Below are 13,165 nucleotides of genomic sequence, written 5' to 3' on the forward strand. Positions count from 1 at the left end.
GAGTGGCTTCTGATGCAGTTTGAGAACACGCAGCTGGGGATACAGAGTAACATGCTGAAGAGCGGACACCATCAACATTTAAGATGGCATGGTCGAAAACAGCTCAATTTACTTTAATAGAAGAGGTTAATGGAGTTTAGGTGAGTGCCCCAAGTCATAAGCATTAGATCTATCATCATGTCTATGGGCATTACCTCCAGTCTCTTTGTCTTCTACCAGAATTTCCAGTTTGAGAAGACGCCATGGGACATCAGGATCATCTCCCATCACTGTCAAAGTAGCCTCAAATTCACCTTCAACACGAAACTTCACACGGCCATTAGCTAGAAACAGAAACCATACATAGTGAAAAGCAAAGCATAAGCAAAATAAAACTCTGGTTTGTTTGTTTTAAAAAACAACAACCGGGGGGGGGGGGGATATGGAAAAGATTCCCTTTCCTCTAGCAGTAATGACTCCTCTTTCTGGTAGTTTTGAATTTCAGACATTCCTTTTAAGTTACTCTCAATAAATCTTTATTACACATTTTAATTAGCTGAGAGTAATCCATCTGTCATGGATGCTTTAGCTGAGATTCCTGCATTGCAGAGGGTTGGACTAGATGACCCTTGGGTCCCTTCCAGCTCTAAAATTCTATGATTCTATGAACTAAAGGAGTGAAGGGATCAGTGCAATGGCTTACCAACTGTAAGATTGGCCAGCTGTGGAGGAAGATCTGTTGTCACCAGTCGGTGGCGAAGAATCTGGTTTAACTGATGGAGCGTTGTTTGTTTCTCAACTTTTGTTATTGGATCAGGAGGAATTATTTTGTCCTGTAAAGTTACAAATGTGCATTTTTACATACTAATTTAAGTTATCCCGAATTCATGTAACCATTTTGTAAATATGAATAAACTGCCAGGACAAACCTCGTCATCCATGTTATAGATCCACAACGGCCTGGGCTCATGCAAAGGACTTACTACGGTTTCATGGATTATTATTTTTTACTTTTTTCTTTTAAAAGTTGAGTCTCACAAAATATCATCTGCTTTTATAATTGAAGGTACAAATTTTGTGGCCTTCACAGTGCAACACACAAGGTAGTTTGGCCTTTGCTGTTGTTAAAATAAACAATAGTGGAAATGTGTTGAGCCACTGACAGAAAAGGACTAGATAGTGGAGGAAAGAGGGGCTCTCATAATGGGTAACTTAACACAGCAAATCAAAACCCAGAAAAGGAGAAATGAAATAAACCACATCATGGAAAACTGATGGCCCTTGCTTGCTTACTTACTTGGAACCAAGCCCTGTTTACAGGGATAAAACAAACAAACAAACAAACAAACAAACAAACAAACAAACAAACAAACAGTGTCTTAAATATATCTATTTTCTGTACCAAAGAAAGCTGCTAATTTTAGCCTTTAAACAGTGAGCAGTGGGGCAAGGGCCATATTTTTTAATTGTGACTCTAAAAAGTTCAAAATAAAAAGTTTTTTTTTGAAATACACCAATGATTAAAAGAATCTTATTTGGTGATGATTCAGCCAACTAAGGTGTCTTAGGCCAATCAGAAGTATTTGGCATCAGTTATCTCAAACATAAGCCTTTTATCCAATGCAACAAGGCTGTGAGGAAAAAGCTCCTGCTAAAAGCAAACTGAGACAGAGGTCTAAGTCTTTTGTTGTTTTTACATTATACAGCAATTTACCCGTATACATGTTGGCAGCCGTGGATATGACCCAGTTGTCAGTACGTCAATAGCATATGGAATAGCAAAGCTGGGCAGACGAGCATGGACCAAAGCATCTCTGGCTAGTGATGCTAAACGATCAGCAGTGTCCACAAACAGAATAGCTTGTTGATCAAGAAAGCTTGATATCATCTGTAATATATATATATATATTAATATAAATTCATTTAAAATTATTTACCCACATCTAAACTCCTCCACAAAAGCCAACTATATACCTCCTGTTCAAAATGTCAAAGTCTTTGGTGGAATAAACATTGCAGCTGATCTGTGAAATAAATTGTGATGTGAACTGCCCTGTGATCTTCAAATGAAGGGCAGTAAACAAATATAATAAATAATAAAAGGTAAACTTTTCAAAAATATATTATCATACTATAGACCCTTTCAAAGAAGGACAAGAGCATGCCTTTAAGAGGCAATTTGGAAATTATAGCTCTGGAAGTACCCTACAAGAAACCCAAAGGAAGAGAAGACCAAAAAGAAAAAAAGAACACATACCCAATAGATCAGCATGTGTGTGGTGCTCTTGTTATATGGCCTAAAGAACACCCTTATACATATATAGTGGTACCTGTGGATACGCACACCTCTGGTGCGTATCCTTCAGGATGTGAACGTGCCAAACCCGGAAGTATTTTTTAGGGTTTCACCGCACGCACACACGCAAAAGCGCTCTACGCACAGAAGTGCTCTACCACGCTGCACGTATTCGCAGAAGCGGCACCTCCAGTTGCAAATTCCTAGGGATCAGACCGGAGCTCCGGAACAGATTCTATGCGCAACCAGAGGTACCACTGTAGACTGATTTATCCAAGAAATACATACAGCAGTGTCATACAGTGAGAAAGATAACAAACCCACTGTTCAAGACAGTCAAAATGACAGGAAATGTAACACTGGGACCACCCTGACCTGTGTCCAAAGGAAACAGACTAACTACTGGCAAAAATTCAGTTTACCTACATGAAGGGCTTTCTAATTACTAAGAGCCAGTGACAGCTCAGCTGGGCAAGGTGTTGGGAGAAGAAGTAGGGTGGGGGCAGAGGCTAGAGAGAAGCTGAGGTCAGGAAGAAAAGCCTGACCAGGCCAAAATCTTTGCACAATATATAAACTGATAACCTAAAACTAGAAAGGCCTAAGAAATCATGGCAGAGCTCCAAATGTCACTTAGGAGCATGTATTCACTTTAAATGACTTATTTCTCTTTATTGTTACAGTAACATATTAAAGGGTACATAAAATTAAGCAAGGATCTTGGACAGGAACAATTTCTGCAAATATGATCCCACTAGTATTACATGCACCATATTGAAACATTTCTCAATAATGGGGGCATGTCAACATTTAATATAAATCTACATCATGATACAAAATTTTGTTTAGCTGTCATTTGTTATTCTACATTAGTTTGTAACTAACTGCAGAACTACATTCTGAAAACAGAAGATTTTGCTATTTTTCAGATGTTTCTAGTCCACCCAGCTGTAGGCAAGTTTTCCAAGAAACAAGCATTCACTGCATCTTAAAAAAAATGAAATCATAACTTTTTTACTAAAAATATTTTTGAAATTTATGACCACTATATTTGAACATGTGGGATGTCAGTAACTATTCTCTCATGCTTTGTGGATGGTTCCTCCTCCGCTTTTATGATTTTATTGTCTAAATTATGCCAATAAAGGCTGAATGAATGAATGACCCATTTTCTCAATTTTCTCAGCTGGGTGAAGTACAGAAGCCATCCCTTGCCTCTGTAAATTTCAGCTGAGAGCTAATGAATAGTATCAAACTTACCGCACATTTTTCCACCTTTCCAGCGTTATTTGCCCATTTCACCAAGGCTAACAATCGGACAAACAGCTGCCGTGTGCGACTTGCAAACTGCACTATTTCTATTTTTCTGTAAAGAAGCAAATTGCATTAGAAAATCTGTAGTTCAATTATTTTGAAAAAAGCAGCACATGAAAGGGGGAATCAGATACGCCAATAATTATTCCAGATGCAGAATGAGATACTAGACTAACATTGCAATCGGACACATTAGATAACTCCTTTTGGCCAAAAGTCTGCATTCACTCTTGGTGAACCCTCCAGGGGCTGCCTGCACACTCTTACACACACTCACATGCACACAACCCCCTTACTTTATTTTATTACCGCTTCCAGTTTTTTAATTGATTGATTTATTGTACTTCTGTGCTGGTGCTCTATGATTTTCTTCCTTTCCTTTCCTTTCCTTTTTTGGGGGTGGGGGCTTTACTTCCCCCTGCTCCCACCTCACAATGCAGCACACTGCACCTCATTATGCCAATGCTGGCATAGCTAGGGCTCCATTTTATTTAGGGGGGAAAGGGGGTTTCAAGGGAACAAGGGCATTTATGATTCTACTGCCCCCAACATGCCCTGTTTCCCTTGCTCACTGCTGGTAGTACAGCTAGACTCATGGAGCTCCCTGCAGCTGTTCTGGAGGCCTCCAGCAGTGTTAAGTGCTATTCTGCTGATAGGCCTCCTTCTCTGACAGAGAAGAACTTACACTGCATCCAAATGTCCCTCAACCAAATTTTAGCCTGCTTTAGAGCTGCACCCTAAACTGTCTTAAATACATGTACAGCTGCAGTTAGTGTGAGGCCGCGAAAGAAAGATTTCTATGCCCCATAGTAACAAAATGCTAATGCTCTCTTTACTGATAAACAGGAGCATTTAGGAGATCTGTTCCTATATATAGGCATAAAAATGCAGGAAGCTCCAAAATGATTTTAACTTGACCGTCTCATGTATATATGCTCAACTTTGTTGAAGGAACTCTCAGATTATCCAGCTAGTTCCAAAGCAATTATCTGTTTTGCATGCGATCCAACTGGGTATTACACGCTCAGTAATAAAGCCATCATATGGGGCTAGTTATTGGCACTAGCCCCATAGTTAGTTGCATACAGATGCTACATATTACTAGTATATATATTTTTAGTTTAGCCCACTTATTGTTCAATATAAATGCACAACATGACACTGTAAGTTTTAAATATTAATAGTCTGCTTTCTAAGTTTTATGTCTTGTACGTGGAAAACATGACATCTAAACTGCTGGCTTTCTGCTGGCTTTGATTTGTAGAGTTGCAGGAAAGGTCATTATTTAGTATGCAAAAAAAAGAAGAGGTAGGTTTTGGCTGCAAGAAGCATGTCAAACTCATGATTGAACTTGTGAACTAAGAGCCCTGTTGAGACCAACGGCCTATCAGATTCAGCCTGCCATTCACAGCGACCAACCAGAGGCCTATGGGAAGGATTACTATATAGCCATAATGACTAACAGTTATTGGTGGCCTGATCCTCCAAGAGAAACGCTTGCTTTGTCTGCCCCTCTGGACAGTGTCCTATGCAACAACCACTATTCTTGCTTCTTCTTATGCATGGGGCTTACAGCAAGGCTCTTGAACCAGCTTCTCAGGAGGTCTCACAGACCACTTCAATACTGGTATCTTAGTAGAAAATAAATTATTTTCACCCTCTTCTCTATTGTCTTTTAAGTAGTTTAATTGTGTGCAGTTGCCTTCCATTTTGTTGACACTGCTTTTGTAATGTTTGATCTATCTAATTTTATTGATTATAGATTGCTAAGCTCTAAAAACAACAACTGGAGGCTAATTAACTAATTTTCTCAAATAAAATAGTACATGCAGGAGATTTATGGACTCACTTGCTAGTCAGTTTTACCAGAGCACTGCTGCAAGCATTCATTTTCAATGAAGGACAGCACACTAGTTAATTAAAACATTCCCTAAAGCAGCCACACTAAAAAAAAGCAGGAAAAACTCTTCAGAGCTGAGTTACAGTCATTGACAAGTATCAGCAGTGGCAGCCTGGAGATTCGGAAGGGACAACTTTGTGTCCTGCCCCAATTGAACCCTTTACACCTTCAGGCAAATGCCAAAACACTGCTACAGGGTTTAACTGTGTGATAAATATCTATGCATTACAAAGCTCAGTTTTAGAAGAAATCCTCGAAGAATACAAGTGAACATGGGCACAGAGAGCTGCATGACCCAATGCTGACCTAAACTTAACTATGGTTAAGATGTCAGACATACAAGGGATTATGGTTTAGTTTGGCAGTTAGTTCTGCCCTCAGCTGATGTTTATAATGGGACACCAGTAATACCTATTTCTTATCTTATAAGGAGAGGATGCAAAGGTGGATTAATTTTCCTAACCATACTCTGTGCAGATATATCATTGATATACAGTTAATACCAACCATGGTTTGCAACCCCACAGTTTCACAGCATTATTCTGAAGCAGGATCTTCATGAGGCCGTAATTCCACCCATATACAAACAAGTCTGTCTCCTATCAATTGCTAACTCTATCTGAAGTGGATAAAACTTATGCATTCTCTATTTGAAAACCTGACTCCCAATTTGCTACCAAGCAAATGGTTCTATTATTGTATGGATCTTCCAGATATTCCATGATAAGGAAAAATGTCCACCCCACAAGCTGGGATAGCTCAGTCGGTAGAGCATGATATTCTTAATTTCAGGGTCATGGGTTTGAGCCCCACACTGGGCAAAAGTTGGACAGAGGGTTGGACAAGATTACCCTCGTGGTCCCTTCCAACTCTACAATTCCAGTAAAAATTAATGGATGCCAATTGCAAATACATTATTGGGCAAGCTTGGCAGTTTCAAAGTTTTTACCTTTGTTTACTAAATAAAAGTAACAAAAAATAATGATGCTGCTAAATTAGATAACTTTCTATGGCATCAGAAAACTTTACAGTGCAAATTACCCTAATGTTACATAGGATTTTTTTAAAAACCCACATTACACAAATGTTAATCCTTTATTGGCATAGACTTTTCCTCTGCTGTAGTGTGAAGTCTCATATGACATTTCATAATCCAATAATCCTGATCTAGAGGAAAGCACAAACCATAGTTTTCTGATTTGAATGCATAGGCATATTTGGATCTGTACTACAGAGGAAATTCATCCAGCGAGAGTGCTGAGCAGGAGTGGGAAATAAAACCACAAGACTCATTCTTATAGCATCAAATCATGGTTGCCATTACATGTAAACCATCCCAAAATGTTTTGAATTTCAAACTAGGCACTTAATAAAACTGAAGCACTATATTATTCTTTTTTAACTCAGGTAAAGTTAAAGAAAGGAAATATTTGACCCAGTGATTCAATACCTAAATTTCATTAAAATTCAGTACAAATCCTCCTCAATTGTCATTACTCACCTTTCCATATCTGTTTTTCTTGGTAATCTGTTGGGAAGGGGAGTTGGAGTGGTGAAAAAAGATCAAATTAATATGTTTTGACAAATACTACAAAAACATTAAACAGGAAGCATGAGTTAATTTCAGCTCTCTGACAATAGTTCTTGTATAATTCTCAAGTTTTTAAACAATCTTGTAACTCATTCACATTTTACATTTTGGGGTGTACATTTAAATCTTAGGCAGATACCTACAGTGTGTGACTGCAAACTTCTTCACACAGATAATAAACAAATGTCTACCATGTGTCCAAATAACTGAAAACAGATGATGATTTCCCCAAAAGTTTTTCCAACACCAGTGCAAATACAAGTGACTGACATCATAAAGCGTGAACGTGCAGTCATTCAATTTCAGATCTCCATGTCCTGTGTCTTTACTATTACTAACAGCACTGTATTATTGTGATGCTTAAACAAGCTGAGTTACAACACTGACTTTTTTTTTTAATTCTGGGAGCATTTATCCACACCACCTTAAGGTAAATAAAAGGGCCTGTTATATTTCCACAAAAGCATTAACAGAAAAAAGATAACAATATCACACTTAAAGTAGATTGAAATATATTTTTGTAGAGGGCCCTATATTGCTAGTGCTATGAATCACAAACGAGTTAAGGTGGAGTAAACATATTTTGAACCCATTTAACCCCATTTAAAGTAATGCAGCTTAACTAAAATGCAAATAAGTTTGAAATGATTTGCAGATATGACTATAGGTCTAATTTATATGTGGATGCATATGTAAAAAAAAGGAATTGGTTTATCCTGACTTTCACAGCCAACAACCTAATTGAGCATATTCCTGAAAGAAACTAAATAAATAGTTGATGTGAATATATTAAAGCTATTAACTTCAATAAGGCTATTTATCTATTATTTAAAAATCTCATCCAACCAACCTTCTATTCATTACCTGGTCTGTTACTTACAAGAAATACTCCAGAGACCACACAGAGGGTGTGCTGCTTTGTCCATCATTTACAATATTTGAGATTCCAGCCTTGCAGGGGGTTGGCCTAGAAGACCCTTGGGGTCCCTTCTAACTCTACAATTCTATGGTTCCATGAATAGCTTGTTGCAAAGATGTAGCCACAATGGGAAGTGATTTTAAAAGGCCACAATAAAGCAACCACAGAAGTTCCAGCTATGTGACAGGAGATTGTAGAAACTTCATGAAAAGTATAAATACAATTTCTTTTTAAAAACCTGTTTAATACAAAGACAGCAAAGGCCTTGCTTCAATCTAGACACATAGGATGCTTCCAACGGTACCTGTCCCTCAATAGCCTACACACAAACAGCTTGCACTGGACCAGAATGGTCTGTACCATCCAGATGACTTACAGTGAAAGGAGGCTACCCTTCAAACTAAAATACAGTATCCAACTGGGAGCACAGCACCCTTGTCACTTACACCTTAGTGTGCATGCACACGAAAGCTCATACCAATAACAAACTTAGTCTCTAAGGTGCTACTGGAATGAATTTTTTTAATTCAGTATTTCCAACCAAGCAGACACAAGTTTTAGTTTAAGACTTAGCCCTTATCTTCTTGATGCCTTATTAGGTTTGCCAGCAAACATAAACTCAACCAGGAATCAATTCCAGCTCTTTAACAAATGCACTTGTATGTATGACACTCAAGTTTTTGAACGATGCTTAACTCTATTCACCCTTTACATTTTGGGGGTGTACATATGACTCTTAGACAGGTCACCTAAGAGTCACAGCGTGCGAAGAGAGTCTGAAGATTCGAACTGAACCAGAAGATCAGGCTTCCCGAAACCACCACCCTCCTTCTCCATCACGTAGAACAAGCCACAAAGGAGGAGGACCTCCTGGGCGAATGGGTAAGAGGCGTTCCATAAGCCTAACACGGGTCCGTCGGAGAGTGAACAGCCTCGCGAGGGGAGGCAGGTATGTGGGCAAGGGGCTCCCGGGCACTCACAGGTCGGCCAGAACGGTGAGCTCCGCATAAGTGCGATGCAGCAGGAAATCGATGAGGGTGCTGAGTCGGAAGCCGGCGCTGGCCGCCGCCGCCGCCGTTCCCGGAGGCTGGGGAGCTGGGGCCGAGGTGGGCCCTCCACCCGCCGGGACCAGCTGGTGGCTTTCCAGTTGCACCGGCGCCATCGTTGCCTCGGCGGAAACCGAAACAAGCCGGCCGGCCGACAAGAGCGGGTCTTCGGCGTCCTTTCCTCGCCCGGCTCGGCTCTCCCTCGCGAGCAACCAGAAGCAGCCGCGATCACAACGCGCCTCTTCGGCCGCCAAGCGCCGCCGCTGCTGGGGCTGCCGCCACCATTGCTGGGGGCGGACACCGCACCGGAAGCAATCCCAGGACAGCGACGGACCGGAAAGAAACCTCTTCCGGTAGCCTGCACGGGATCATAGACTTCCCTCCGTCTCTGCAAGAAGCCTTTTTAGTCACCCATTATTAGACTGACAAAAGGTTCCAAGTTTCCGGGTTCACTCTGAGCTCGATTTTAGCCTCCCAGGGAGGAAGTCAGAAAGAACCGCTCACAGGAAGCGCTGGCGGAAGCCCAAGTTTTAATGTAGCTGCGTTTGGGCAGCGGCTTGTCGATTAAGAAGCCAACGGTAGTAGCGTTCATTTCAATGAAAGGCGGCGTAGAAATACATTTCATCTTTCTAACATAGCATGACTACCAAGCCCAAGTGGGAGGTGCCTGCCGTATCCGAAAGTTGCTTAGCAATAGCCCTGTAAGCGCAGATCTTTATTGCAGGCTGAAGATGGACTGAGGTCGTTTTGCGTTTTGCGTTTTCCATTCAGAAATGGTATCCCTCCCATGCAAAACACTCTCGAGTTACAGTGTTCAATTAAATTGATTTAAATCGTCGCCCGTTTAAACAAATAATTAAACGTGCGATTTTATTTTTATGTTGCGTCATACTGAGTTATTTTAATGTAGGCGACTTTCGCTATTATCCTAATAGGAAAAGCGAGTTATAAACATTAACTAAACCGATCTATCACCCAGCGCACACTCAGCACTGCTGCACAAGGAAGCCTTGACTTGCACGGAGATGCATTGTGCATTTAGCTGCAATTCCTTATCCACTAAATTGGGATGAAGCCCCATTGAATTTTATGGAGCTTCTGAGTAATAATGAAAATAATGACACTGCTTTATGCTTAAAACTATGGCTTCTACGACTTCATTTCCCACCCGAAATGAAACTTGAGTAGCAAGAACATAAGCTCCCGTTTTTGCTATTATTATTATTATTATTATTATTATTATTATTATTACTACTATTTTACGAGACGGAAGAAACTCTAATTTTCTTTTGGCAACTCTCATTTCCTCTCCAGGGAGAAAACAGCGCCAACAGGAACCGGAACTTCCTTCTTCAGGCATCTGAATTACGACTTTACTCTTCAATCTCGATAGTATAGGCTCTATGGAAAGCAATGGGGCGGCCTGGCGTTACCGGCCTTCGTCTGTCTGAAGCCCTCGCCAGAGAGGGAGGCGCCGCAGAGTCACAAGAGGCCTAAAGCGGGCTGTGCTAGGCGAATTCCTGGCTCAAGAAGAGGTTGCGGCTCCTCCTTTTTTTCTCCTGACAGTTCTTGTACCTTCAACAGCTTTCAGAACAGGCTGAAATTCTTCATGCTGACAGGAAGAGAAGCCGCTCCTGCAAATCATGCAACAGTTAAAGACGCTTTGTCAGGGGGGAAAACCATATATACTGGTACTGTTTAGGTTGCCAGGCTCCAGCTGATCACTTCCATTTTACCCCTGAGTATTTCTAGCTTTTTAATGGGCTTGTTCCAGCATAAAACAAGCCATGTCATCTTGCAGTAACAACTAGACCCCTTCAAAAGCAGAAATATTTTCATAAATTAATACTTTCCATAGTATTTTTTTATTGTGGAGTGTGATTTAGAATTGCTTGTAGTGAGTTGGTGTGGTGTAATAGCAAGTGTGAAATGGAAATCTCTCATCAGCCATGGAGTTCGGAAGTTGCCTTAGGCAGCTCATTATGCAGCCTCATCAAACTTGATACCAGGGCAGTGGGCCAGCATAAAGCATCCCACACTGAGGCAATACCACTGAGTAGCTGCTTTCTCCTGCCACCTCAGCTCAGCTGGCAGGGGGTACACAGAAAAGGGCTTCTGAAAGTAACAATCAGGCAGGTTCATTTGGGAACTGGTAATCCTTCAAAAACTGGATCCAAGTACACGTTTTAAATCTTACTTTTTTCATCTGCAGTATTATTATATGTATTAGATTTCTTATCCGCCGTTCACTATAGGATCCCAGGATGTGTTACAATGGCAAAAGCAATACAGTTTAAAACAAAACCAACCACTAGTAAAATATTTATCATCATCATATTAATTGACAGTTTCAGACAGGTCACAAAACAACAGCCCTATTTCAGATTGGTAACAAACTCTTCACTAACAGAGAAAGGTCCCTGAGATACCTCAACAGGTGGTCACACTATGTTTAGGGTATCCAATGACACAGGTGGGCTGTTCTTCTGACAATCCACTTGTTCTTTCCCTTGGATCCAGAGCTCTATGTCCTAAGCCCTAAGACCCTAAGTTCAGACTCCTCCTGGGGTCCTAGATTCCTATCCCCTGCTCACTAGAACCTTCTTACAGGCTGGCATCCTCCAGTTCTCTGATCTCCTCCCACTTTTCCTCAACATTCAACCCCACTCCCTATACTGAGACTCTTGGTTCCAGCTCCCATCAGACCAAGCCAACATGACCAATGATCAGGAAAGAGGGAATCTAACAATATCTGGTGGACCACAGGTTCCCCAACCCTGTACTAATTCCTGTAGTTGCTTTTTAAAAGTAAGTAAAATAATATAAACAGAAAATATTCAACATTAATATATAAGATTGGCTAAGGGTTTTAAGCCAAGAAGGGAACTTATTACTTAGAAACTTCTACCTCAGTACCACCTTCATTTGTAAAATTATATTAAAGGTTTAATATAAATTTGTGGATGCAAGAAGTCAGAAAAATTTCTAGCAATTCTAAGTGTTAGTTCAACATACCATTATATCTATCTATAGAGAGAGAGAGAGAGATAACCTTATGCTTCCCACTGTAACAATCATTTATTATTAAAAGTGTCTCCCTACATAGTTTGTGCAATGCGATTTAGAATTATTTATAAACATTTTAATATTAAAGAAATGTAGTATAACATGTCACAAATTGGGGCCCATTAGTGACTGTATTATTCCTCGTATATTCAGTTTGCTGTCACAAACTATTGGTTTGTCAATTGTTAAGTGATTGTTGTATGTACAATAGAGCATTCTTTACATTAGCAGTAAATTAGTTACCTATTGGTGCCTGTTGAAAATACTGAGAAATTCAGATGCAATTATATTTGAAATGGCAGTTTGAAAAAGAAAATGTCCCCCTAGAATAACATTATCATTTGCTGGCAGCTGCTGGTGCTATATAAACAGTATAATACTTCTTATCCAATCATTTCAAACGCTCCCTCCACCAGATTCTAGAAAGAGTCGTGCACGTTCTGACTGAAGGATAACATTACAATAGGCAGTCTACATATAATGGAACGGGGGCAGTGGTGGCAGGAGCAGTTAACCATGCTGCAAGGTGGTTTTTGACCAGAGAATATGGGAGTAAAATACAGGCTATAATAGATTTCTTCTTCCATTTTTAACTAGCATAAACTTCAGGTCTCCATCTTTACAGACAAAACCAGTTTTCAGCTCCTGCCTGGGCTGACAGAAGTGACTCATGTTCCAGGATTACTTTTTAATGGCCCAACCAACAATTGCTACCAAGCTTATGAAGACCTGCAGTGGAGGACAGAATAGTTAAAAACAGAATATTGTAGTCTGAGTGCTGAGATAATGTCATAGCCCCCAAACAAAAATGTTTCATTCAAGGAGAAAGAGCTGGATCCTAAGAAACAACTACGCTTTTATTGTGCTATAAACATGGTGGGGGTATACTTCCTGCCTCTGACTAACACATATTGACACATATTGTTAATATCAGAAACTACTTATAAAACCTTGTTTTCCGGATTAAGGAAGAGCTCGGCTTTGTGAGGAGTAGATTGCGGAACAGAATCTCCTTTTTACACAGAAAGTCAATAAAACTTCTTACAAAAAAAGACAA

At 40.2% G+C, this 13,165-nt stretch overlaps 1 protein-coding gene and 1 long non-coding RNA gene across 6 annotated transcripts in view; one reads left to right on the forward strand and one right to left on the reverse strand.

Annotated features, from left to right (window-relative positions):
• MED14 (mediator complex subunit 14) overlaps positions 1 to 9,539 on the reverse strand; it is a 36,986-nt gene extending 27,447 nt beyond the window's left edge. For 3 of the 4 annotated variants that reach the window (XM_083734171.1, XM_083734170.1, XM_083734168.1), the window contains exons 1-6: positions 8,977 to 9,482; positions 6,988 to 7,014; positions 3,533 to 3,638; positions 1,694 to 1,867; positions 683 to 812; positions 195 to 323 (exon numbers count right to left, since the gene is read on the reverse strand). In XM_083734171.1, the coding sequence (XP_083590297.1) occupies positions 195 to 323; positions 683 to 812; positions 1,694 to 1,867; positions 3,533 to 3,638; positions 6,988 to 7,014; positions 8,977 to 9,158 (748 nt within the window). In that variant the 5' untranslated portion in view covers positions 9,159 to 9,482. Of the gene's footprint in view, positions 1 to 194; positions 324 to 682; positions 813 to 1,693; positions 1,868 to 3,532; positions 3,639 to 6,987; positions 7,015 to 8,976 lie in introns of all 4 variants that reach the window. The other variant, XM_083734169.1, reaches the window with a different exon arrangement.
• LOC310842585 lies at positions 9,296 to 10,713 on the forward strand. Of its 2 annotated transcripts, none has more exons than XR_014563243.1 (2): positions 9,296 to 9,395; positions 10,357 to 10,713. It is a non-coding gene; the product is annotated as an uncharacterized lncRNA (long non-coding RNA). The 2 variants fall into 2 exon arrangements; XR_014563244.1 differs by lacking the exon at positions 9,296 to 9,395 and adding an exon at positions 9,532 to 9,620.
• The last annotated feature ends 2,452 nt before the right edge of the window (positions 10,714 to 13,165 follow it).

Source organism: Podarcis gaigeae (assembly GCF_964106915.1).
Source record: "Podarcis gaigeae genome assembly, chromosome: 4".
Lineage (NCBI taxonomy): Eukaryota > Metazoa > Chordata > Lepidosauria > Squamata > Lacertidae > Podarcis > Podarcis gaigeae.